This window comes from Castanea sativa, chromosome 12 (genome assembly GCF_040712315.1).
Source record: "Castanea sativa cultivar Marrone di Chiusa Pesio chromosome 12, ASM4071231v1".
Classification (NCBI taxonomy): domain Eukaryota; kingdom Viridiplantae; phylum Streptophyta; class Magnoliopsida; order Fagales; family Fagaceae; genus Castanea; species Castanea sativa.
Genome location: NC_134024.1, coordinates 30606027 through 30634022, shown reverse-complemented (window position 1 = coordinate 30634022; position 27996 = coordinate 30606027). Strand labels below are relative to the sequence as shown.

General features: G+C 35.6%; 2 protein-coding genes across 2 annotated transcripts; one reads left to right on the top strand and one right to left on the bottom strand.

The window, feature by feature from the left end:
• The first annotated feature begins 3112 nt into the window (after positions 1-3112).
• LOC142620512 (uncharacterized) lies at positions 3113-3781 on the top strand. The gene has a single exon (XM_075793874.1). The coding sequence runs from the start codon at positions 3113-3115 to the stop codon at positions 3779-3781; it is 669 nt and encodes a 222-aa protein (XP_075649989.1).
• Positions 3782-10363: 6582 nt separating this feature from the next.
• Positions 10364-14062, bottom strand: LOC142618472 (uncharacterized). Its single transcript, XM_075791414.1, has 2 exons — positions 13534-14062; positions 10364-10735 (listed from the first exon to the last, which is right to left on the bottom strand). Exons 1-2 carry the CDS (start codon positions 13973-13975, stop codon positions 10683-10685), a joined length of 495 nt encoding a protein of 164 aa, XP_075647529.1. The 5' UTR covers positions 13976-14062; the 3' UTR covers positions 10364-10682.
• Between the last annotated feature and the right edge of the window lie 13934 nt (positions 14063-27996).

The window sequence follows — 27996 nt, the reverse complement described above, 5'->3', positions numbered from 1 at the left end:
CATTAGCTATGGCCACACATTTGCTTTAGGGGCTTTAGATGCATGATTAGGGTTTCTTGTATGTTAGCATTTTTTTGTGATATGCTTTGTTTGATGATATGCTTGCTACCATGTTTAAGTTGTTGTTAGGGTTTTCTTTTGTGTGTTTGGCTTTCTTTTGTTTGTGGATAGATAAGTATGCTTGTTTAGGGTTAAAGGTGTCATATTTGTTTGTTAAATGCATGTTAGCGCGCGCGCGCGCGCGTGTGTGTGTGTGTGTGAGTTTAGAATGCAAGTGTTTAAATGGTTTTTAATAGGGTTAATACATAGGACACAACAATAGGAGGCCAACTTTAGGGTTAGGCGATCTTGGGTGCCTGACACCTTTCCAAAAATATACCTAAATTCCGAATCCAAACTCTGGTAGTAAGATTAAAGGTCCTTCCTTGAAAGGACGATATATTCATGGTTCCTAGACCATATAACTAGGTGGTGTCTCCATTCTTTTTCCTTTGCGTCCACACATATATGCAACCTTACTATTCATAGGTTGTAAAAAATATATATTATTTTAATATTTGGTTGTGTGTAAAGAGAAAAGGTGAGTGAGGAAAAAGAGGAGAATAATACTTTTTATTATTTTATTAGGTAGTTTATATTATTTTATTGGGTTGTGTGAGAGACCAAGAAATTGCCTCTCAAAAAAGAGAGATTTTTTTGTGCTTTTTAGGGCACCTCTTTTTTGGGTAAGTGGTGTGGAGTCGCCACTTATTTTTTATGTACAAAAAATAAGAAAAACTAAATACAAAATACGTGACTGAATTTCTTCGTTTCATTGATTGAATAAAAAAATACAAATTTGAATTTTACATGGCTTTGGGTCCTAGTTACAATCTACCAAATATACATGGCTTTTTGTCCTAGTTACAATCTACCCAAAATAAATAAAGACAAGACTAAATCTACTTAGCCAAAAGAACTAAATCCGAATGCTAGGTTACGAAATGAGAAGATGTAAGCCACTCATTCTGCCCAGACAGACTCTAGTCTTCTAGACTCTTGTGACTAATGTACCATTTTATACATGACATAAATAATATGTTGAACATGTGAAAGATAAAAATAAAATCACAAATTTATTTATGAATGAAGTCTCTTCTTTTGAAAAGAATCAGATTTGTTTTAGTTGGTGAAAAAAATGGATTTTTTATTTGAAAAATATCATATCTGTTTTGTAGTATATATATATATATATATATATAAATAAAAAATTTAAAAAGTGGTTTTTGGAGATGAAATTCAAATCAATTTTGTGATGAAAAAAATGATATATTATGGTAACGAAAAAAATTAGATCTGTTTTTATGTTGTATAAAAATGAAAAAGATTTTCTGAAAAGAGAGTCTCACTCATAATTTAAATTTATGCAACAAACATAAACATGATAAGGTTTTATCCTTTCCTTTATTTTAAAGATCTGCATATATTAAAAATTCATATTTGTACCTTGAGAAAGATACAAATCAGTTTTGATTTGAAAAAATTTAAATTTTCATCTAAGGAAGATGCGGATTCCTTTTTATTTTGAAGAAAAATTCAGTTTTACATCTAAGAAAGATGCAGATCCATTTTATTTTAAGAAAAATTTAGATCTGCAAATCCGTTTAATTTTAAGAAAAATTTAGATATGCATCTAAGAAAGATGCAAATCTATTTTATTTTAAGAAAATTTTGATCTGCATCTAAGAAAGATGCAAATCCGTTTTATTTTAAGAAGAAAAAAAAAAGGTTGACTACATGCAAATCTTTAAAATTAAGAAACAGATTATATCAAAAATAAAGAAATCAAGAACATATTTTCATGAACTAAATTGATCATGGTAAAATATGAATATCTAAAACAATTAAACATGCATCATCTTGGTAAAGAAAAGCATAAAAGCAAAAGGGTTAAAGAACGACCTCTTGCACGAGCACGCTTTGTTCCTGAAAGGATGTTTTAGGGTTCAAAAAAAAAATTTCAATTCTCTTTGAATCCTAAAAATCTTAATTTAAGCAGCAACACTCAGAGAAGAGATCAAAAAATATGGGTGATTTGAGAGCCTAAAACATATGCCTCTCAGAGCATAGCAAAAAAGGTGCTGATTAAAAAGGTTCAACCTCTATTTATAGAGGTCAAAGGACTCTAAAAAATAGGTACAGACGATTAGGGTTTGAATCCGGACGCTGAGGGTTTGAATCAAGACGCATCCTTTTGTGAAAAGGTGAAAAAGGGTGTGCCTTATCGTCACCCGAAGGCCATTGGGCCAAAGCCCACACGGAGAAAATTCGGCCCTTTTAGAGTGCCGTTCGGCACTCCAAAAGTGTCGAATTGCCCTTAGGACTCCGAACACTCTTTCATGTTTGGGTGCCATTTGGACTCCTCTTCTAGGGTTTTTTGGTCGATCCTTGTACCTAGACGCTTTTTCATCCTCCATCTGTGATTTTTTCATCTCTTTTTGGATAGTTCAAGCTATTTAAGAGTAATTATCTTGTAGATAAATACCCTAAAATAAATCTTGATAAGGTTCAAATTATCTAGAATTTTATTGTTATCCAATCACCATTTTTTATTCCTATGCATGCAATCCTATTTTAAACACTAATTATCAACCAATCACAAAATTACTTAATAATCTTATTGGTTTAACCAATCAAAATTAATTTAAACTAATCATGTGTGGTCGACCCTACCTAGATGCAATGCATGCTGACCATGCAAACTTGATCATGCAATATCTTTCAATCTGATGATCCAATTTGAAAACCAGAAACACCGTTGCGGCCATTATAATCTCAAGATCATTTTCATGATATGTAATGAATGACATGTTGCATGTAATGCAAAGACAAAATGACGTATGTAATGCAAGAAAAAATTGATGCATGTGATACAATTATGATTTTTTGGGTACATGGATGGTCATTCGAGTCATTCTCCTTGATTAAATCATGGGTGCAAAATTAAGTGTCTACAGAATGCCAAAAATTTGCTCCGAACATTCATCAGCCTGGGGGAGTACTAAACCCTTTGTCTAGTCCATGGCCATTTGCGCAATCGGGCCTATATATTGTAGGTTTGTTTCCTAGGGCTATGGGAAACCGAAGGTGGCTTTTTGTTGGAACTAACTACTTCACAAAGTGGGTTGAAGCTGAGCCATTATCTAACATCAAGGATGTTGATGCAAAGAAGTTTGTTTGGAAGAATATTGTTACCCGATTTGGGATTCCCCATACGCTTATTTTGAACAATGGACTTCAATTTGACAGTAAGACCTTCAGGAGGTACTACTGTGAGCTTGACATTAGAAACAGCTATTCAACCCCAGCCTATCCACAAGGGAATAGGCTGGCTGAAGTAGTCAATAAAGTTATAGTAAATGGGCTCAAGAAAAGGCTGGACGAAGCAAAGGGTAGATGGGTCGAAGAGCTCCCACATGTTCTTTGGACATATCAGATAACTCCTCAGTGTTCAACTGGGGAAACGCCTTTTTCTATGACCTATGGATCTAAGGTCGAGATCCCTCTAGAGACTGGGTTTTCGACATTAAGGACAAGCTTGTTTACACCCGACAACAATGATCAATTATTAGAGAGAAGCTTAGACCTAGTTGACGAACGAAGAGAAGCGGCCATGGTTCAGTTGGCACACTATCAACAAAAACTCAAGCAGAGGTATGATAAGGGTGTAAAGGTTAGGCCATTAGCACCGGAGGATTTGGTGTTGAGAAAAGTAGTGGGGACTGCAAAGAACCCATCTTAGGGGAAACTAGGACCTAATTGGGAGGGACCATACCACATCACTTTAGTGGCCGGGATAGGAGCTTATTTTCTGGAAGATTTATATGAAAAATGTTGTACCACGTCCGTGGAATGTAAATAATCTTCAAAGGTACTATTATTAATGAAATGCAATCTAACCATCTTTTATTTTTACGATTACATGCGCCAATTTTATTTGTTTAAGTGTTAAACAAAATCTTGGTCATGCCTAGTTCCTCGGACAACATACCTTGGGTAAATTAGTATTTTTTATTTATTTATTTAAGTGTTAAACAGAACCTTTGTCATGTCTGGTTCCTCGAACCACATACCTTGGGTGAATTAATATTTTATATTTGTTTAAGTGTTAAACAAAACATCGGTCATACCCAGTTCCCCGGACCACACTTGGGTAGATTAATGTTTTTTATTTGTTTAAATGTTAAACAGAATCTCGGTCATACTTAGTTCCTCGAACCACATACATTGGGTAAATTAATACTTTATATTTCTTTAAGTGCTAAACAGAATCTCAGCCATGCATGGTTCCTCGGACCACATACCTTGGGTAAATTAATGCTTTTTATTTGTCTAAGTGTCATACAGAACCTCGGTCATGCCTAACTCCTTGGACCACATACTTTAGGTAAAATAATGTTTTTTATCTGTCTAAGTGTTAAACAGAACTCCGGTCATGCCTGGTTTCTCGAACCACATACCTTGGGTAAATTAATGCTTTTATTTGTTTAAGTGTTAAACAGAACTCTAGTCATGTCTAGTTCCTCGAACCACATGTCTTGGGTAAATCAATGCCTTTTTATTTGTTTGAAGTGTTGAATAAAACCCTGATTACGCATGGCTCCTTGAACTACACACCTAAGGTATACTAACACTATTTGCGTATTAAATTGTTAGGTAATTAATTGCTTGGGTGTGTATAAATGTTGGGAGTAGTGTTGTTCTAATTTTTAATTGGTAAAGCTTACAATTCTGGTTCATGGTTAAAAACTGGGCCATTCTTAGTAGTAGATAGTCAGTACTATAGATTATGTATAAGTAATAGGCACATAAAGGAACCTGGCATTTTTCATTAATTGGTGCCTTGGTAAGGCAAAGGAAATACATATTCAAAAAAAAAAACAAAAACAAAACAAAACAAATTCAAGCTGGAATGATAGTGCCCTAGCTAATGGTGGATGGAGGGGGATCGGCCTTAGCTGTTGACTGAGAAGAGGGTTCAGGCGCTTTGCTCTTGGCTGCCTCGTTCTCCTTGGAAGCCTCTTTGGCTGTTGGTGGAGGTTTAGATTGTTCAGGCACTTTATCTTTGGTCGCCTCTTTCTCCTTGCCCTTTGTGCTTTCCCTATTGGGATCCTTAAAGGGTTTCAAGGTGGCTGGAAGGGTACCAGCATCAGCAGGCTAAGCAGGTTCAGGCGCTTTAGGGGCAGTGATCACCTGGGAGCTAGGCTGAGCTGCTATGCGCAAGGCTGGGGGGTAGAAGATATTTTCTGTCTTCCTCAAATCTGAAGAAGCGCCCACCCCAGCCAGGTTCAATGCCTTGATCCATACCTGAAGGCAGTAATCTCGACAGACTCCTGTGACCTAGGCCTTTAGAGCGTCTTCAATCTCTTTCACCCCGATGTCATAACCATTTAACTCAGCTCGAGTCGCAACTTCCTCACTCTTCTCTAACTCTTTTTTCTAAGCCTCTATTTTCTCTTTGGCAATCACTAGCTGCTCCTCAGCTATACACAACAGCTGACGCTGGTCCTTAACTTGTTTTTCAGCGCTAGTTAGAGCAGCTTCTACGCTTTTCCTCTCCCTGTCTGCCTCAATCAGTTTCGTATTAAGCTCTTTAATTCTCTTCTCAGCCACAGCCAAAGTCTTCACCGCAGATATGCGACAAGCTTCCTCATCTTTGCACTAGGCATGGGCCTGATCCACCCCATTCCTCGACAACATTAGTCGTTTGGATGGCCTGGAAGACAGCAATAATATGAGAAATAGAATAAGAGTATGAAAAATATATGTGAGAGGAGTATAAATAAATGGAAGGGCATACCATTGCCAAGTCCCTCTTCAGGGTCAGGAAGACCTCGTGCTTCTTCAAGGTCCTCAGATCAGCCATGTCATGGGGCAGGAGCAAAGGCTGCTCCAAAGCATTGGCCACATAGCCCGCATTCACCTTTTGAAAGTCCCTGATGGAGGAGTATAAGGGGAGTAGGGCCCTATCCAGCTCAAGTGTAGGATTCCATATTGGAATCCTAGGGCGGCAATCAACGACTATGTATGTGCCCAAGCCTTCGGGTGTATTCCTTTTTTGCGCCCCTTTAGCTACCTTGGCCCCTTTTTGGGGCTCAAGGTCCTTAGAGGGAACTTCACCCTCCTCGAATGCCTCTTTCCCTTTCTTCTCTCTTTCTCTTTTCTTTTCTGACTGATCTAAAAGGGAAGTGTAAGTAGGGTGGCATACGAGGTCGAGGTTGGACAGCCACCTCGAGAGTAGATCCTCCGGCGTGTGATTTCAAGAACTCAAAAAGGCTGGTGTTATTTTTCCTTTGGAGCACCATGGCTTTTGGAACGTCGGATGGCTCTTGATTGCTGCTTACTTGAGCAAAGGGTAGATGGAAGAAGGTAGCGTGTGGAGACTCGGTAGGGGGCGACTGATCAAAGACCTTGAAATCCTCTTCAGAGTTTGTAACCTTAATCACTCTGAATGTCTCTTCCTCGGGAGCGGGATGTGAGGAGGTTGCTTCTTTCCTGGTAACACGATGAGTGTTCAACTCAACTTGTTGAGTACCTTCAGGTGGAGGACTGTCGAGGAACCCGGGTACGGCGATGTTAATTTATTGCAATCAGGGGTCCTTCTCCTTTATTACGTACTTCGAGGATTGAAAGCTTGACGAGATTGGCTTGTATCCGAGGATGACATGGGTGGCTCGCAGCTGTCCATCCGTATAAAGAAAAATCTCAGACTTGAGTATCCTGGTAAGGTCGGGCCCGTTGACAAAGTTGAAATTGGGGGCTGTGAAATTCTTGTCTACAAAAATCCAAGAAACGAAAGTGTAATTAGAGAAAGGTTTTGTTAAACAAAGAGAAATAAATTTCTAAACTACAAAAAGAGAAACAAGAAACTAAGAAATTGAAGTGTTCACTGTTAATACAGGCCACTTGGTTTCCTCTCTCATGTCGGACAATGAAAACCATCATGCCACTCACCCGAGATAATCAAAAAATCTTGGTCCATGCCCTTGTTAGATTTGGGGAGACATGGGATGAGCCTGACTTCAAAAACCCTAGTTTTAAGGTAATATCTCATACTCTTAAGGTGTTGGCAATTATACACCCAGTTGACGTCGTGATGGGTAAGATTTACTCCCATCTTTTCATTAAGGGCGTCCACACTACCTAATATCCTAAATAGGTTTGGGGAACATTGGGTCGGGCAGAGTCTATGGGCAATCAAAAAACCCCTAGTTACTCTCCCCATGGGGATCCTCATCCCTCCCTTTATGAAAGAAATCATAAGGATCGCCACATCCCCCTTGGATCTTAAAGCGTGCCATTCACTAAGAAGGCAATGCCATATGGAAACCTCGAACTGGATATTATCCCTAGCCTTAAAACTTTCTATGCCTTCGAGAGTATCTACTAAACTAGCAAACCTACCCATCTAAGGAGTAATAGAGGAATGTTGAAGAATGGGGTGGAGAAGAGAAGACCGAGGAGAAAGGGATCCTAAAAGGTAGTACACGAGCTAGAGGGTACTTATTGTAGGAAAGGAGCACCTCGGACCGCTTCTTGGAAGATTAAAGATTCAGAAAATGGAGGAATCGACTTTTCTGTGCACTTTATATAGGAAGGAAGAATGAGTGGGAAAGCTCCCGCTCGAATTTTTATGGAAAATCCCTACTGCAGGATTCCCATCGCACCGTAGAACGTGGGGGACAGGGTGCCGTATGAAGCAATTAATGGAGCGTCGCGAATGCCGAAGCATCAGGAACGTATATAGAGCATGTGAAAAGACATTTCCACGTGGGAATGTTTATTGAATGTGTAAAGTTTGGGGGGCCAAGATCAATACTCCATTTTTCCTTGGAAGAAAAAGAAAACTAGGGTTTTGAGGTGCCATTGTGGGGATAAGAGAGCCGAGCAGGAATATTAGGTCGTGGATCGTGCCCGAGGATGCAAAGGAGCCCGAGGATGATCAAACAGTAAGAAGAGCATATGGGTTGATGGGCCGAGGACAAGAGCCAATAACAACGAACAAGTGATGATTCACGAGGACCCAAACTTCCTTGGGAGGCGATGTGGGAGTCTAGAGCTCGACCACCTAAAGAATACCATGCAAGAGGCAACCATACTTTGGAAGATAAGCTTCAGAGAAAAGAGTCAACGGTGAACTAAGAAATATCTGAGAAGAAGTCTGCCACCACCACATTAAATGTTCTGCACCTAACCAACTGGCCGCATTTATGTGGAAGTGATGTCTGAACAGTGATATTCAGCCTTACAGCTGCACACTAATTTTCCAAGAAGTTTCTGATGGGACAAGCATCCAAGAGATCATTTACATAATCAACAAGTGGAAAGTTGGGATTGAGAAGAACAGGACTATATAAGGAAAAGGCTCCCATGAGAAATGGGGCATGAAAAGGGGAGTGAAAACAAACAGAGAACTTTTTGTAATTAAAAGAAAAGGCTTGAGTTAATATAAGAACACTCCCTCCTCGGAATTGACCGAGGATCGTAATTCCGTTCAAGTTGTGCTTTCTTATCCTTCTAGTATGATTCCAATCTGTCATGGTCTATACTTAACTTACTGAGTTTCTTACTTATAAAATCCACTATCTATAACAAATATATTGATTTGGGCTCGTTGGGCCATTGTCCACATCCTTTGGGTGGAGGGTCTCATGCCTGTCCTTACACAAAATATTACATAGATAATTAATTGGTAATGATGTTCAAACAACAATTTTTAATGTTTAAATACTGAAAATTGTGAGCCCAAAAAAAATGTGTTTGGTAGCGATGTTTTATTTTCAACATTTTAGTTATAATTTTCAAATTCAGGTGTTTAAAACAAGTATTTTAAACTCATCTATACTAGTTTTTAATTTTCAAGTAACATTGTTGAATGGTTTTGTAAATAAGTTGAAAATTGTAGACCACATTGACAAAACTAAAATCTCACTACCTTCTTTTTTTTGTTTCTTTCTTTTTCTCCTACAAGCCCGCCTCTTTGTCATTCTATCTTCTTCTTCTTTTTCTTTTCTTCTCTGTCCGTAAATAAATTAGCATTCATTTACTATAAAATCATCACTTTAATGAAAAAAAACATATATACGTACCAAACACAAAATTATGTTTTTTTACATTTTAAAATACGTTATTTGAAATATGATATCAAATACATTTTTTACATTATGAGTACTTTAAATACATGTTTTTACAGCACTTTTTAATCCACAGTTTTCACATTATTTTGAACACTAACACTTAAACACCACTACTAAGCGGACAATTCACATACCTTGAAAGTTTTCAAGGATTAATAGCGACATTATGTTATGCATATTCAAATATTCCAAACATATCATGTCATCATAATGTGAATACACAAGTAACATATTATCAAAGAGTCTTTTATCATTCATAAATAGAAAATCATGTTCATCATATTATCAAGTTTGCTTTTTCATATCAAGATTATAGATTCTTATATACATTACAATCTACTCATGATCATACATGCATGTTCATCATATTTCATCTTATTATGTCGTGCTCATCATGTCACATTCATAATCTAAAGGCATGCTAATCATAATTCAACCCATATCATCAAATCAAATGAGAACATGTTATGTGCAAAAAATTAAAAATATAGAGAATTTTATACTTCTATGCACTACCTGTCTACCTCACATAAGGGACTTAGTGGCAGATTATCTTCAAAGATGGACAATCCTTTGTTGGAGATGTTGCTGCTATTTCCTCCCCTGCTTATTTATGGACTCTCCCCCCACTCCTAGCGAGGGAGAGTTATGCCTTCACTGCCTCGTATGATGATTTGGTGGAACGACAATCTAATGCCTTCAAATTTTGTTGGTTGTATGATCTTGAAATGTCTTTGAAGATGTGGGTTTGGAGGAATTGTTGATGGTTTAGGTGAGTAATATCAAGAAATTAATCATGGATTTGGGGATTCTGTTTCTCAATTGGTATCTTTAAATTTTTGGTCCAAGTGTAGATCGACACTTTGACTTATGTTGCCACTTTTCATTTTAATCCGATTCTAGCTCAAATTTTTTTTTTTTTTTGGACTTGTTTTGGTATAATTACGAGTTTTAAACTACTTTTAAGTCATTTTGTGATCAAATTATCCCAAGAGATAATTAGTCTTTTTAATTTAAATTAATTATCATAACATTAGAATTATCTATTGCACTTTTTGTACATTTTTTACTTTATGCTTAAACAACAATTTCATTTCAGGAGTGTTTATCAAATAAAATTTTGATGAGATGGACACGGCTGTCACGTACAACTAAAACTAGAAAAGCATATATATATGGTTGAAGTTGTATCAACAAACAGAAGTTCGATAATCCTTCATCTTTTAAAATGGTTGTCTTTCAAGAAATGAAATAATAAAATGAGGTTTACAAAAACACAAAACACAGCTGCCATTTTGCTGTTCTCCCAAGCAATGGATTTTAAAGAACAAGATTTTAGGTAAATTTGGAGCTAGTCATGGTTTCTATAATATTTTCTGGTATGCACACCAATTAAACAAGGAACAATACAAATCCGACTGGCTTTTCATATCCCAAGTACAGTTTCCATCAGCATTCCAATGTGCCTGAAATGCTTGTATCTTTCACGTACCGGCAAATATGACTTCACACTACAAATTTGGAGGCAGATGATTTTGCATCTTCCTTCGGTGAATCGCCTGGCACATCCATAAAAGTAAAAGTGATTATAGTTTATAGGGAAAATGGTCTAGAATGTGGTTATATGACTCACTGCAATATAAAATATTGGGTAAAATATCATTTTCATCCCTGAAGTTTCATAAAAGTTCGTTTTTTGTCTCAAAACTTTCAAAAGTTCTTCTTTCATCCATAAACTTTGCAAAACGTTCTTCTTTTCATCCTTCTGTTTATGTCAATTAATTTATGTCCTACGTGGCTTAATAGAGTGCTAACACAATTTACAACTTGGATCCACCTAATTTATTTTTAAAATTATAAACACGTGCCACACAATGATTGGCACACATGGATTAAATATTTTCAATGAGACAAATTTGCCCCACACCCATAACCCAATCTAATCCTCAATCCAATCCCAAAAATTCCAAAATTTGAAAGGCTGAAAAAATAGCCTGAAACCCCCAACACCATTGCCTTGTCCCATGGCCTAAATCAGCAACCCAAATGGCGACCCCAACCTGGAGATGGAGTACTGCTGATGAAGTACGGCAACTCCCACCACCAATTATAGAGAAATCCATATTAAAGTTTCAACCAAGACATGGGTACATGGGTACAGAGCTTAGCTTAGCTCTCCAACAAATTTCAAACAATACAGCAAGAAATTTGCCAAAAATCAAACACCAATTCAGTAATAACTTCACTAAACTTCGTAAAAAGAAAAACAAAATTTTGTCCTCTTTCAATACAAAACAACACCAATTCAGTATCAAGCCATACACCCATATCAAAATTTTGGAATATCATGGACTAAGCTTTAAAACAAGACAAGAATCAAGGTAAATTTCAAGTAAAGAAAAAAGAAAAACCTCAACCCCAGGATCAAAAACAAAGAGGGCCAAAACAAAGTTTTCTAATAAACCTCCAAGGGCAACTTTCAGCCAACCCAAAGATGCCAAAGAATCCTTCAAAATTTTCTCTTTTACTCCAAACCAAACCAAGCAAGTCGATCTCTAAAATCCCTAGTGAAATTTCAATCGAGCAAAAGAGTTTCCTTCCTCAGAGACCTTCGAAGAAAGGAAATTGTCTTTTCTTCTGTGTTGCTTCAGAATCTGTTAGCTTCAACAGTGGAGGAAGGCTACCATTGAACACTCTGTCGCCAATACTCCGTCACTAGGTTTGGCTTGCTGGTTCTGGATTTCTAGTTGGGGTTGCCAATTGAAGCCGCAGTACTGGTGTTGTGGTTTCACCGTTTTAGCCTTTCAAATTTGGGGATTTTTGAGACTAGATTGAGTTTTGGATTGTGATGTGTGGGTGTGGGGGGCAAATATGTCTCGCTGAAAAATTTTAATCCACTTGTGCCAATCATTTTGCACCATTTGTTTAGGATTAAAAATAAATTAGTTTGGTCCAAGTCAAATACCATGTCAGCACTTCGTTAAGCCACGTAGAACATAAACTAACGGACATAAACAGAAGGATGCAAAGTAAAACATTTTGCAAAGTTCAGCAACAACAAAAAAAAAAATTTGAAAGTTTAGGAACAAAAAATGAACTTTTGTGAAAGTTTAGAGACGAAAATGATATTTTACCCTTAAATATTTATTGCAAAATACTAAACAGACATAGCCAATTCTAGAAGTTCTAAAGATCAAAAAACTCAAAACATATGAGAAAGCAAAATGGTTGGCTGCTGCCATACATCGCAAACCTCAAAGGAAACACTTCAACCCTTTACCAAGAGAGCTTAGTACCACTAGATGTCTTCAAACTGCAGCAAACAACACTTAATAAAACGGCACTTCACACTACTAGAAAGCTTCCTAAACCCATCCTCTCAAATAGGAAAACTCTCAACAACTGAACCGCATATCACATAACCCCAAGAATGAGATTTTTTTTCTTTTTTCAATATGAATCCCCTATAAAGAGAAAATGAGACCGTAGAGCTGAGTTAGTCATGCAGTGAAGAACACAATCCACTCTCTCAGCATTAACTATGTACATTGTACATACAATACTGGTCTATAATAATTTTCACTCACTTTCTGAGATAACGGTAATGTTGCCAACACTGCTGATCAGGACTTTGGAGGACATATAGTTCTACTTATTGCCATAAGTTATAGCAATTTAAAAATAAAAATAAAAAACAAAACAAAAAACACACAGAATCCAATTCGCAGTCTTCACTACCTTGCTAAGCCTCACATACTACTATAAATTCCCAATAGACCATCAGCCCAGATAATAAGCCACAATGGCGTCTTTATTCATGTCATCATTGAAGCTCTAGCAACAAAAGTCTGAAAGGTAAATCTTCCCCATCAAAGTCATGATAGACCCGAACTCATTGACCATCCCTAACATCACTGCTAAAATCTTTTCAGAACTCTCCCCACTTATTCAAAATACTCTTCCATAAGCCCACTCCATGGGAATCCCTCACACAGAACAGCATTGAGCCCAATCTACCCCATAATTCCTTCACTTTTTTCACACTAGGCAGCATCCATTAACGGGGAAGGCTATATAATTCAATGGTTTCGAAAACGAAAACCTCTACTCCTCACCAAGAAATGAAAACTAAAAGTATTTAGCCCCTGTCCCTCTCTGATAGCTCTACTAAAATCACCTTCAAAGCCATTCTCAAATTCAGCTCAACGTTGCATATACACAGTTAAGGGCCCCTTGGAGCCCAAATTTCATAAACCCTTAATAAAAGGGTTTAAACTCAAAGCAAGAAAACAAGCGTACACAGATATATACAATCAAATACACAAATGCAAAAAGAAATAGAGAATAGAGAAAGTACTGATTTTGGGAGCTGGGACTTCGCCATAGATGGCTTTGAGTCTAGCGAGCGGAACGAGAGCAGAGTCAGTGGAGGCTTCAGCGTAAAGCTTTTGCTTCCAATCCCACATGGACTTCTTCATGGCCTTGTTGGATTTGGTGAGCGAATCCTTCTCCGCCTCCATTGCTTCGATGTCCCTCTGCTGATTCACCGATCTCACGCTAAGCGCTACGAACGACCCCACTAAAAATATGTTGATCACTGTGTTGTTGTTCGTCGCTTTCAAAACTGTGCTCGCCACTTTGTTCGCCATTTCCATTTTGTTTTGTAAAGAAGAGAAACAGGGTCTCTTGCTGGGTTCGAAGAAGAAGAAGAGCCACTGTGCTTTGCTCACTGATTTCGGACTCTCAGAAGTTACGGTGGAATTGGAGTCTAATAGTGATAGGTCGTCGAAGTGGGTCATGGCCTTGGAGCCCAAATCACGATTATCCAGCTTTATTTTAATTGGGTTGGACTTGGCTGCTTTCCTTTTTAGCCTTAACTACATTTCTGATTAATAATTAGCTTCTTACTTTACAAAAGTTATATGGAGGCTATATGGCATCTTAGGAATCAGGTTTGGCACAATGACAGTGAGGTGAACATCATTTTTATCATATGCAATGCAGAAAACAGAGTAAAGGAATATATTATTGTTTTGGACAATAAGCAGGACAATGATAGGAGAGAGGAATTGACTTCATGGATTCCCCCTCCTAAAAACTATATAAAACTAAATGTGGATTCTACTGTTCCATAGGCTTTCACCTCCTTAGTTGTGGCAAGAAATGAGTTTGGAGAGGTGTTAAAGGTATGGGCTAAAATTCATGATTTATGCTCTCCTACTCAAGCTGAAGCAGCTGCAATTTTGTGGGTTCTAAGCTTGGCAACTGCTAAAAATTGGTGCAACATCATTGTGGAGGGTGATTCAAAAACATGTTATGATGCCCTGTCCAAAGCAGAAGAACCATCTAATTGGTCCATCTCCTCCATCATTCGAGATGTTGCTAACATGAGTGAATTTTTTGATAATTGTGAGCTTTGCTGGGTTAAGAGGTCTCTAAACTTAGCAACCCATTTAGCTGCTAAATATGCTATTGCTCTTAAAGTAGGTTTTTTGTGTAATGACTGTAACTTGCCTCCCCCTATCTTGAAAGCTTGTAGGCAAGATTTTTGTACCTCCTTTTGTTCTTGTTAATCTAATGAAATGGTAGATTATCAAAACAAAAAAGTTATATGAAAAAACTTCACGTTTTCAAAAACATTTTAATTCATAATAACCATAAATCTATTACAATGAAGCCTTTAATGAAAAACTCTTTGAACAAAACTTAGACATTTATTTCAACGGGTTTTTATTACATATGAATATTATTTTACTCCAAACTACACAATGTCATACGGTTTAAAAGTATCGTGCATAATGAGTATATAGTTTGCCAAAAACCTTGTAATTCGATTGCTATTCCTCAGTGAAATCTCCCCCTTCCCCAACTATTAAACTCTATATATATAAAATTTCAATTGAAATATTTTAAAAATTTATGATTTAATTTTAAACATTTGGAACATTACGTTTAATCTAAAACTACCACTAAATTATGAACTTCAAAATGTATTTTATCAATCTTTTTTAAGATATTCGTTATTCAAAAGTATAAATGGCCACACGGCAGGATGATATTGGATCATAAGAATCTTTAGTAGTGTCACTACTTTGCCATTCTTCAAAACTAACATGGGGTAGGTATGGTCCATACAAGACACAATCATTTTACCACCCATATTGGGATGATGTCATCACTTAGGAGGGTAGGAGAGATGAGAAAGTGGGGGAGGGGGGGGGGATGCATCAATGAGGGGTTTTAACCAAAATACCAGTGTTTTGAATAACGGGCGATGGTGTATGCATTAATAATAGGGGAATGCGAACAGATGCCCTTAGGGTAATGATTAATAATCCATTTAAATAAAGTTTTTATGAGAAAAAAAAAAGACAATAAATGTTTTGATAGCATTTTCCGTTTCCTCATAAAAGTGGTGTCAAAATTTTCCTAAAATGGATTTGTAACCAGTGTCCTAAAAGCACCCGTTAGCATGATCTTTAATAATATGCACGTGTTTTATATGAGTTAATGTGTGTACTCTATATGGTTTAGAGTTTAGGTATCTTAGTCACGGTCCCTTTTTAAACCTTGAATTAAGACATATCAATTATCATTGATCTATATACAATCAATAGCCTATATAGTTCAACCATTAAATGTATATATATCTTATATTGGGTTATTGAATACACGATCCATAAATTTTTGGGATTTGTTTTTCCACTTGTGGCTCCCGAGTCACACTAATTGGTGCATCACTCATTCTTTTTTAGTTCAATCTATGCGAAATCTATTAATTCATGTGCTTTATCATGATATTGTCATCCGTTGATATTCAACATGCCACCAATGTAGCCAAGTAGCCATCCTTCTGCCTTTGTAGCCACTATTTGGACATTGGTGCAACCTTTCTCCAATACCCAATTGTGTTTGTTTGATACCATTGTTATCATTTTGCATGATTCATTCCACATTATACCCCAATATAGTCATTCATGGTATGAATTATCCATCTTGAGTTTGATAGGGGTTTTAGTATATGCAAACGTTTTATATGACTTAATGTATACCCTCTATGTTTTATTATGTATATTAGGTTATTGTAAGACACAAATTTTGTTGTTGTTATTGATAATTCGATAATTATAATGTGAGAGGGGGATATGAATAATAGACATTTCCATTAAAAACACCAAATAGATATTTTTTTACATATGTAACCTTTTTTATATTATGGAAATATATACATCACTCTTGGCTTATAAGACACAATTTAGAACAGTAAAACATAGCCACCTAAGAACTTCTCATCGTGGCTCTAAGTAATAAAGTTGAACAATATAAGCCATTTCTGAAGGAAAAATACATATTTGTATCGCATACAAAACATACGCAGCAGAAAAATAACGGATCTACTTCATTCATAAATGTTAACATGCACTATGTAAGTTTCAGAATTTGAGAACAAGAGAGTGTACCTTGGAGCGGTGAATTTCAAAACCGAAGATCAGAAGCACTTAGGAACACTTTCAATCTTCACTCCAATTCCACTAACGCCCAAGATGTGTGGTCTCTCAATCAGTTTACAAAGGGAGAATATCAAAGTGTCTAACACTTATATACACACCACTTCACAATGATGTTCTTATTTTTTCTTACCCAAAAATTTTGTATGTTTCTCCTTTTGTATCTAACTAATTATCTAATTGGGCTGGCCTTTTGAGCATTTCTAATTGGGCTTAAGTGTATGGCTTGAAGTAGGACCAATAAGACACTAGCTCCAATGGGCCTTGGGTTTTTCTATCAACTCTTGACAAGTCCAAAATTACCATTAACTATATTTTATACCACTATATAAATATAGTTGCACTTTAGGACTTATTTATAAATTATATCCCAAAACTTTATTGTACATGCAACCCCTTCATAAAATATTCATAGTAATACAAAGTCAGGAATATAGACTGCCACTTTGAAGATTACTACATCTTAATTCATTTAGTATCTGATTTAATCCTTTAAAGTTATTCATCATATATTTATGAAATTCAATTTCATAAATATATACTTTAGTAACTTCTTATCAAAGTAGTTAGGCCTAACTCTCTGAATAACCAAACTCATTAAACTTATCTCAAGGGAATATTTTGTATTTCCGTTAAGAGACTATGAATTCCATCTTTAGAATATATGTTCCACCAACACTAAATGTGATTGCCCAACATACTGAGGTTTTAATCGTTAATTTAGATCTCACTCATGATATATCAAAGCAACCTACACTTCATGATCAGGTCCACTATCCTCTCAGAATTAAGAGTTCATGTAAATAGAAGTCGTGAGATTTATTATTCAATTGACAGTCGTTAGGAAAAAAATAAATCTCACAGCGGTCCAATTCAATATGTCTTAACTCTTAAAAAATATCAACATACCAACTAGAAATCTTCATTTTCATGATCAAGACAAATCATCTTAGTTGATATGTTATAGTCTTCACAGATGAAATGCCCAATTTCATCACCGACTACGAACTAAAATTCTGAATTTGCAAAAAACTTGTGATTTATATCTTCTATGACTAAATCACATACTATGTATCTCATGGACTATATGATAATGTCTCAATATTCATGTTATCATTATTTTTAGATAATAATAAAACAACATTATTAATCACAACATTAAGTCATACATAATGTCATGCATAATAATATACATAACATCATACAGTATGATTTAAGGGGGCACACATCCTAACAATCTCTCACTTGCCCTAAAGACTATTGTGCACTAATCTAACTCATCTCCTCCAAATATGAATCGAAAGTCCTTTGGGGCAAGACTTTGGTAAAGGGATCCGCTAGATTCTTTGCACCATCAATCTTTGCTACAACCACATCTACTCAAGCAACAATGTCTCGAATGATGTGGTACTTTCTTTTTATGTGCTTTCCTTTCTTGTGATTCTTTGGATCCTTGGATTGTGCAACCGCTCCACTATTGTCGCAGAACAATGTAATATGAACTTACTCAATTCTCACAACACCAAGATCAGAAAGGAATTTCTTGAACCAAACAGCCTCTTTTGTCGCCTCACAAGCAGCAACATATTCAGTTTCCATGGTGGAGTCTACAATACAAGATTGCTTAACAATCCTCCAACTTATGGCTCCACTTCCCAAGGTGAATACACAACTAGACGTGGATTTTCTGAAATCTACATCCGACTGAAAATCTGAATCTATATAGCGAATGGGAATCAAATCCTCACATCGGTAAACAAGCATATAATTTCTCGTTCTCCTAAGATACTTGAGAATATGCTTTACAGCTTGCCAATGTTTAGGTCCTAGATTTGATTGATATCAGTTGACCATGCCAACTAAATAACAAATATCCGGTCTAGTACAAAGCATGACATACATGAGACTTCCTACCACAGAAACATAAGGAACTTGTCTCATCATATTTTCTTCCTCAAGAGTCTTAGGTCTTGGTCATCAGGCAAAGGAATTCCATGTCTAAAAGGAAGTAATCATTTCTTGGAGTTTTGCATGCTAAACCGTTCGAGAACCTTATCTATATATCCAGCTTGTGACAAATCTAACATCCTATTTTTTCAATCTCGCCAAAACTTGATCCCTAGAATATAATTAGCTTCACCCAAGTCCTTCATATCAAATTGGTTTAACAACCAAACTTTAATCAATGACATTATCCCTACATCATTTCCAATGAGTAGAATATCATCTACATAAAGCACTAAGAACATAACTACTTTGTCTTGATGTCTTTTGTACACACATGGTTCATCAAGCTTTTGTTCAAAACCAAATGATTTGATTGTCTGATCAAATCTGATATTCCATGATCTAGATGCTTGCTTAAGTCCATAAATTGACCTTTTTAACTTGCATACCATATGCTCTTGGTTCTTTACCATGGAACATTCCGGTTGCATCATATAGATTTCCTCTTCAAGATTGCCATTAAGAAATGCAGTCTTGACATCCATTTGCCAAATCTCATAATCATAATGAGCAGCAATGGATAAGAGAATTCTGATAGATTTAAGCATGGTCACTAGTGAAAAAGTTTTATCATAGTCAATGCCTTCTTTTTGTGTATACCCTTTCGCCACTAGTCTTGCTTTAAAAGTTTCAACATTTCCATCTATCCCTCTCTTCCTCTTGTAAACTCATTTGCAACTAACAAGTTTAATGCCGTTAGGCACCTTTACAAGATCCCAAACTTGATTGCAATACATGGAATCTAATTCAGATTTCATAGCATTAACCCAATGATGTGCATCTAGCTATATCATTCATTGCCACCTCATAAGTGTAGGGATTCGATTCAGCCTCTTCTGAGATAGCTTCATAAGTTTCTCCCAAACCTATAAATCTTACAAGATGCCGAATAATTCTCCCACTATGACAAGACATCTGTGTACTAGACATCTCATGAGTATTATCTTGTGGTGTATCTAATACAATCACATCATCTCTAGTTTCATCCATTGGTTGTTCAACTACAGGTTTATTTATTTCAGCCAAAACAACTTTACTCTTAGGATTAAAGTTATTCACATAATCATCCTCCAAGAATTTGGCATAAGTGCTAACAAACACTTTGTTATCCTTATGATTATAGAATAAATAACCATTGGTTTCCTTTGAATACCCTAAAAACATGCATACTTCCGTTTTAGCTTCCAACTTATCAAACTTCCCTTTCAACACATGTGCTAACATCCCCAAATGTGGAGATACTTCATACTAAGCTTGCGCCTACTCCACAATTCCTTGGGCGTGTTAGAAATAGATGTTGATGAAACTAAGTTTAAAATATGCATAGTAGTTTTTAATGCATATCCCCAAAAGGAAATTGGTAAAGTTGAATAACTCATCATGGACCTAACCATTTCCAAAAGAGTCTTATTCCTTCTCTCCGCTACACCATTTTGTTGAGGAGTTCTAGGTGCAGTTAATTGAGATACAATCGCATTCTGAATTAGGTAGTCCTTGAAATCCCCAAGAAAGTATTCGCCACCACGATTAAATTAAATGGCCTTGATGCGTCTACCCAATTGATTCTCAACTTCAACCCTAAACTCTTTAACTTTTCAAAGATTTTGGACTTCCGTCTCATTAGGTACACATAACCATATCTTAAGTAATCATCTGTGAAAGTGATGAAGTACTCATAACCTCCTTTTGCTTGGGTTGATATAGGACCACATACATCCGTATGAACTAATTCAAGCAACTCTTGGACTCTTCTACCTTTTGCATTAAAAGGTCGTTTGGTCATTTTACTTTCCAAACAAGATTCACAAACTGAAAATCCATCAAAGTCCATGGACTGTAAAAGTCCATATTTGATTAGTCTTTGAATCCTATTTGAATTAATATGACTCAAACACAAGTGTCAAAGATATACATCATTAGAAAGAAACTTTCTCTTTAATGATTCTATATGAGAATTACTATCTAATTCAGAATTGTATAATTCATGCTTATCAGGAGTTAAAATATAAAGCACATCCACAATATTGCCAGAACAGATAAACATTTTATCATTCTTTATTATAACATTATCTTTCAGGATAATACAATACCCATGTTTACCTAAGTAAGTTGCAAAAATTAAATTCCTATGAACATTAAGTACATACAGACAGTCTTCCAACATTAAAACTTTAGAACTAAAATATAAATTAAACATTCCAACAGATACAACTGGAACTCTACTCTCATCCGCTAAGGTAAGAAACAATTTTCCTTCATTCACCTTTCCGGTCTCCTAGAACCCCTGCAAAGAATTGCGGATATGATTAGTATAACCTGAATCCACACACTAGGAATTCGTGGGATTCTGTACCAAACATATTTCAAGAAGGAATGTGCTTTTACATACCTTTATTCTTGACAGCTTTGAAAATTAGACAATTCCTCTTCCAATGACCTTTCTTGCCATAATGAAAACACTTCCCTTTAAGCTTCTTTTCCTTATTGACAACTCCGAAGGTAATTTGTTTACCATCCTGCTTAGTGAAGTCCTTCTTCTTCTTTTTCTTACCTTTGCTTTTCGACTTAGGTTGAGAAGTAGAAGCTTCACCCATATTGACTTTAACACTAGAAGTACCAAAAATACCTTCTGCCGCTGCCAATTCATTCATCAATTTAGACAAAGAATAAACCTTTTTTGTTCATATTATAATTTAGTCTGAATTCTTTGAATGATTTCGGTAGTGACTGGAGTATCATATCCACTTGGGATTCTCCATCAATATCGGCACCTAAAACCTCTAATATATTTAGATTAGAGATCATTGTAAGACAATGCTCCCTAAATGAAGTACCTTCAGCCATTTTTGTATTATAAATTTTTCTTATGGTTTCTTGCCTTGCAAAACGGCCTTACTTCCTAAACATCTCCTTCAGACTTTACATAATGTCTGAAGCTAGTTCTACATTCTGCATTTGATGTTGTAGAACATTTGAGATAGATGCTAGAATTTAACACTTGGACATCTCATTAGATTTCTATCAACAATCATATCGTTGTTTTTCTTCAAGAGGAGTATCTAATGAAGGAAAGTTAGGACATGGTTGAGTAAACACATATTTGTGCTCTTCAGCAGTTAAAACAATGTCCAAATTTCTTTTCCAATCAACATAGTTGGATCCAGTTAGATTGTTTTGATTAAGAATAGAAACAAATGGGCTAAATGATGCCATGTTCAAATATGAAAATAATTAACATGAATATGATAAGTAAACTAGACATTATCAATTTAGCATATAAACATATAATATGGAACCTTAATAAAACCATAATATAATATATGCAACGACAACCCAATCTCATATTTATAATTCTTTGGTAGCAAGTTTATTATAAACATTATGATTGATTGAGAACTATTCTCATTATTAGTGCTATCATGATAACTCTTATCAAACACTAATAATATGCCATATTATCTTTGACTTCTAAGTAATAATGACATAACTCCTTTGGGAGGTTAACATTACACTTAGTCTAATGTACACCATTATCTAAAATAATGTGTAGCCAAATTCCATCTCCGTTCATAGTGTTTAAACTTGTAGTACCCTGAAATAAAACGCCATCCTTTGGGATCACGAGGCATATACGCCAAGACAAGGTGCTTGTCCATACTACTTTAAACGGGTAAGTTCAATCTTATAGTACTATGAAATAAACATCCTCCTTTAGGATCGCAAGACATATACGCCAAAACGCGATGCTTATCCCACACTACTATGAACCGATAATGGAAGCCGTGAGATCCAACCTTTGTATCTCTCTTCCACTAGATGTTTTAAAACAAAGGTTTTTAAATATAAAACATGCATAAACAAATTATACATAGCCTTGCTCTTTATACATGTAAAAACACTTAGATAAAATTTTTAGCCTTTAGTCATCGATTGATCGACGATGTACCTCGATCGATCCTCGACAAATGCTCGATCGATCGAGAAAAATTCCGTGAAGCTTGATCGATTCTCGATAGATCCTCGATCGATTGAGCGTTGCAAATTTTGAATTTTTCAAAAAATTTCTAAGACAGTTTTTTAACGTTTTCATGAACAAAACAACCATCATATGAACACAATGGACAGAAATTGATATAATAACTGAATTTCATTGATGCTATAGCCTTAAAGTTCAATTTAACATACTTAAACTCAAAATTAAACAACATCATAACATCAATATCAGTTTTTATCAAACAATAATTTCAACAACCATGCAGAAAACTAATTTCTAACAACATGAACTATTGTTAATAATTCTAAAACTCAAAACATGTTAAACAGATACGAAATGAAAACTTGGCTCTGATACTAATTGAAGGAAAAATATATGTTTGTATCGCATACAAAACATACGCAGCGAAAAAATAACGGATCTACTTCATTCATAAATGTTAATATGCACTATGTAAGTTTCAGATTTTGAGAACAAGAGAGTGTACCTTAGAGTGGTGAATTTCAAAACCAAAGATCAAAAACACTTGACAACACTTTCAATCTTCACTCCAATTCTACTAACACCTATGATGTGTGGTATCTTAATCAGTTTACAAATGGAGAATGTCAAAGTGTCTAACACTTACACTTAGGATTAAGAGTTCATGTAAATAGAAGTCGTGAGATTTATTATTCAATTGACAGTCGTTAGAAAAATAATAAATCTCACAGCGGTCCAGTTCAATATGTCTTAACTCTTAAAACATATCAACATACCAACTAGAAATCTTCATTTCCATGATCAAGATAAATCATCTTAGTTGATATGTTATAGTCTTCGCAGATTAAATACCCAATTTCATCACCGACTACGAACTAAAATTCTGAGTTTATAAAGAACTTGTAATTTATATCTTCTGTGACTAAATCACATACTATGCATCTTATGGACTATATGATAATTGTAAGTGGACAATGGCACCTGGACCCAAAAACATAAGTGGGCTCAGGCCCAATGAGCCTTAAACAATTAAATTTGTAGAGTGTGGGTTCTCAATCTAGTTCGATGGTGCTCGAAACTTGATGAACAGGCCCGAATATTACAGTATTTATAAACAATGGACAAATAGGGCAAAATGAACCTCCTCGGACGTAGACCGAGGACCCTTTGTATATTATTTCTCTATTTCCTTTTAAAGGTTACAGCTCCTAGTCCTTCTCAAGTTCTTTTCAAAAAGGCCTCCCGCCTTCTCTTCTACTCCCTTCTCCCCTTAAATACTTCATTTCCTTCTCCTTTTATCCACGTGTCCCCCAAAATCCCCTTCCATCACCTTCTTGAAATCTTTAAATACTAGCTAGAAGGCTGAATTTTACTGTTCAGGGGTCACTTCTCCATTAATGCGGCCAGGGAGGTAGGTGCAGGGTCTTTAATGTGGAGGCAGCAGCCTTTTTCTGAGATATTTCTCTTACACCACCATGTCTAGAGGGTATTTGGATCCCCTCTTTAACCTACAGTTTTTCTAGAACTCTACCTTGATCTTTCTAGTGAATCTCCAAGTAATCACGGGTCTGTCCGAGGAGAGACTCTTCCTCGGATGAATCCTCGGGCCCTTGGCTTAATCCTCGGGCCCTCGGCTTGTGAGCCAACTCGTAGCCCTAAAAACATTTAGTCAAGAATGAACTAACACCCATTGATAAAGCCCAAGGCCCAAATACCCACTTAAGTTCTTTCACTCCCCACAATAATGTCTCAATATTCATGTTACCATTATTTTTAGATAATAATAAAACAACATTATTAATCACAACATTAAGTCATACATAATAACATATATAGCATCATACAATAGGATTTAAAGGCACACGTCCTAACAATTTCATCTCTCCCTAAATCATTTTTTTTTAAACATTATATAAACAAATCTCATAAAATAATTATATAATCAAAAACTTATATGTAATAGGATAGAATCAATTCACATTTCCTATTGTTCATTTTTATTACAACACTTGATGAAAATTTATTTGATCAATTCAAATCTGTTAAAAAAATGTTATGAATATCGTTTCAGTTTGTCTATTAGAATAGAATGTTTCGGTACTAACTTATTTCAATGTACTGAATATATATATATATATATATATATATATATATATATATATATATATATATATATATATATATATATATAATTTCATATACTTACTTAAAAAAATCAACAATTATAAAACTTGTTATCTTAGAACTAATATATTTATTCACACAAACTACTATTATTTTATTGAAGTATACTAATTAATTCTTTCAATGGAAAAAAAAAGAAAAGCAAAATGAAAGTACGAAACTTAGAAAGTTGGCTTGCACACTGCCCAACTAGTTAATATTTTCAATATTTCTTTTAATACTCTTTTTTTCCTCACCAGCTGTTTCACTCTCTTTTCATTTTTTTTTTCTCTTGTATTTTCGTATCCACATGTGTCTAGTCACATTCCTCGATTTTCACTCTTCTCAATTTTTTTTCTTCTCGTCTTTAATGTTATGTTGTCTTCCTCTTTGTTTTTCCATTTGTATGCGTATTATAATAACTAAATAACTAAATATTAATTCAAACTACTATTGTTCAACCCAATGATAGTAGACTACCAGTGCCTCATCTTATTTGACTTCTCCACTTCTCACTCAAGTTTGTTACCTCAGTTTTTTTTTTTGCTTTTGTTTTTGTTGTAAGGTACGTTTGTTCATTTCATTTCTTTCTTCCTCTATTTTTATTTGGTTAAGACTTTATTTTTTCAATCCAAATTCCATTCCAGCCAAATCTTCAATTTTGGGCTAGTATTTACCGAAATGAATGAGAATGACCCGAAATTTTTTCCGAGTTGGAATAAGAGGGTTACCGTTCCAATTTGTTTACAAGTACAATATTTTCCAGCCTTTTTGACCAGAAAGGAAAGAAATTGATAACATCAGTAATTTTTTAATTGAAATCTCTTTTTGTTGTTTTAATGAAAAATTGACACATCACTCACTAAACAAATAAAAGAATTGAACTAAATAAAAGAAAGGTGGAGGTCAAACCTTAAAAAATATGCAAAAATACCATTTTGGTCCCTACATTTTGTGATCATAGTCAATTTGGTTCTTACATTTTAGTAGTAGTTAATTTGATCCCTATTATTTTCAACTTGCAGTGAATTTAGTTCTTACCATTAACCCACTAATGAAAATGCTTACGTAGCAAACGATTTGCATTGTTGGTATGCACGTGGCTCATATAATAATTAAAAATATTTGATTGCTTCTAAAAAAGTCACGTCAGCAAATTTTAAATTTAAACAAAATAAACCTCATAAAATGAAAAGTTTAAAATGATGAATTAAAATTTTTAAAAAATTTAAAAAACAACTTTTCTTGAATGTTCTTAGCAACCAAACACTACAATTTAGAAAAATACAAAACCCGACAACCGCCATAACCACAACCATTACTGCCACTACCACTACCACTCTCCACCAACACGTGCTATCCAAACACTACCAAGTACAAATCCAAATTATGTGATGAAATGCCACAAATAAAATTCTCAAACATTACCAAACATGTTTAAAAAAAAATCATAGACTAGCTTTCACAAAAGCATCGCCTAAACAATGTGCGTGAGCTTTAAACTATAAAGTTTAAATTTGAAACACAAGCCCACTCTATATGAAGTAGGAATAAGGCAGTGGAGTTGAAACACATACCCACACTCAAGAACTTAAAAATTTGAAACACATACCCACTCTCTTTCTCTGATAAAGTATTTCAAGAAAATTTAAAGGATTTTCAGATTAGGTTCAGTGGAGTGATATTTTAACAAGACACAAACCTCACACTCTCTCTCTCTCTCTCTCTCTCTCTCTCTCTCTCTCTCTCTCAGTTTTGCATAAACCCACTCTCTCGCTCAAGAGAGTCCATTTGAACTTGAGAGCTATCCTCAAATCCAAATATCTCTTCATCATTTGTGAAATCATGAGAAACTTATCTAGCAAAAGCTATTCAATTTTTAACTTTTGAAAATCACTTGGCTAGGTTTGTGTTTGGTTGCTAATAAAATTCAAGAAAATTTGAGGATTTCTTTTCATTCATTTAGTTCTCTAATTAATTCATTTTCAGTTTTTTTGTGGGACCCACCGCCAAAAAATTGGGTTGGTTGTGTTTTTGTACTCAATATTCATTTTCAGTTTTCAAAAAAAGTGGATTTGAATACAAAAAATGAATACAAAAAATGAATACAACTTTTTAGCTTTTATTTTATTGTGAATATGAATACAGTGGCATATTTATAAATATTATGAAAACAATAAGTTACTTTTTTTTGTTTAAGAAACGAATTGTGAAAATTCATTAATAGGATGGAAAACTTATGTCAAAAATTACAAGAGTAGCTACATCTCTATGTATGTCCTCTAAACAAATTGTAGGTTCATACAACAAGGCTGCGTTTGTTTCACCTAAAAAGGCTTTTAGGAAATTATTTTACACCAGGCTATGTGTTTGGTACCTACGGAAAATTGGGTCAAAATGAAATTATTTTACCCGTTGACTATAAAAAACCCCTTCTCACCCATAAAACCATTTTAATTCCTATTTTACCTTCAATTGTTTTACACTTCCCACACACTTTCTCGAAGCTTCTCACACGCACTCCTCATAAATATCACTGGTACTCTCCAAGCTTAGCTGTGATAGAACTCCACCCTTTCCCTCACGCCAAACGTAGCTCCACCCTCTCCCTCACGCCAGTCCGAGCTCCACCCAAAGTCCGACGAGCACTGCCAATCCACCCACGATGAGTTTCCTCCACTGTTTGAGTTCATTTGAGTCCGACAACCTCACCTTACCTTCGATCCACCCTCTATTTTGAGTCCGACGACCTTACCTTACCTCCGATTCACACACTTGTAAAAAACCCCTTCTCACTCGTAAAACCATTTTAGTTCCTATTTTACCTTCAATTGTTTTACACTTCTCACACACTCTCTCAAAGCTTCTCACATGCACTCCTCACAGACATCACTGGTACTCTCCAAGCTTAGCTGTGACAGAGCTCCACCCTTTCCCTCGCCAAACGTAGCTCCACCCTCTCCCTCACCCTAGTCCGAGCTCCACCCACAATCCGACGGGCACCGCCGATCCACCCACGATGAGTTTCCTCCACTGTTTAAGTTCATTTGAGTCCAACGATGTCACCTCACCTCTAATCCACCATCTATTTGAGTCCGACGACCTCACCTCACCTCTGATCCAGACACCTTCAACCCACCCACCATCTACAAAAGCCAATCCACAT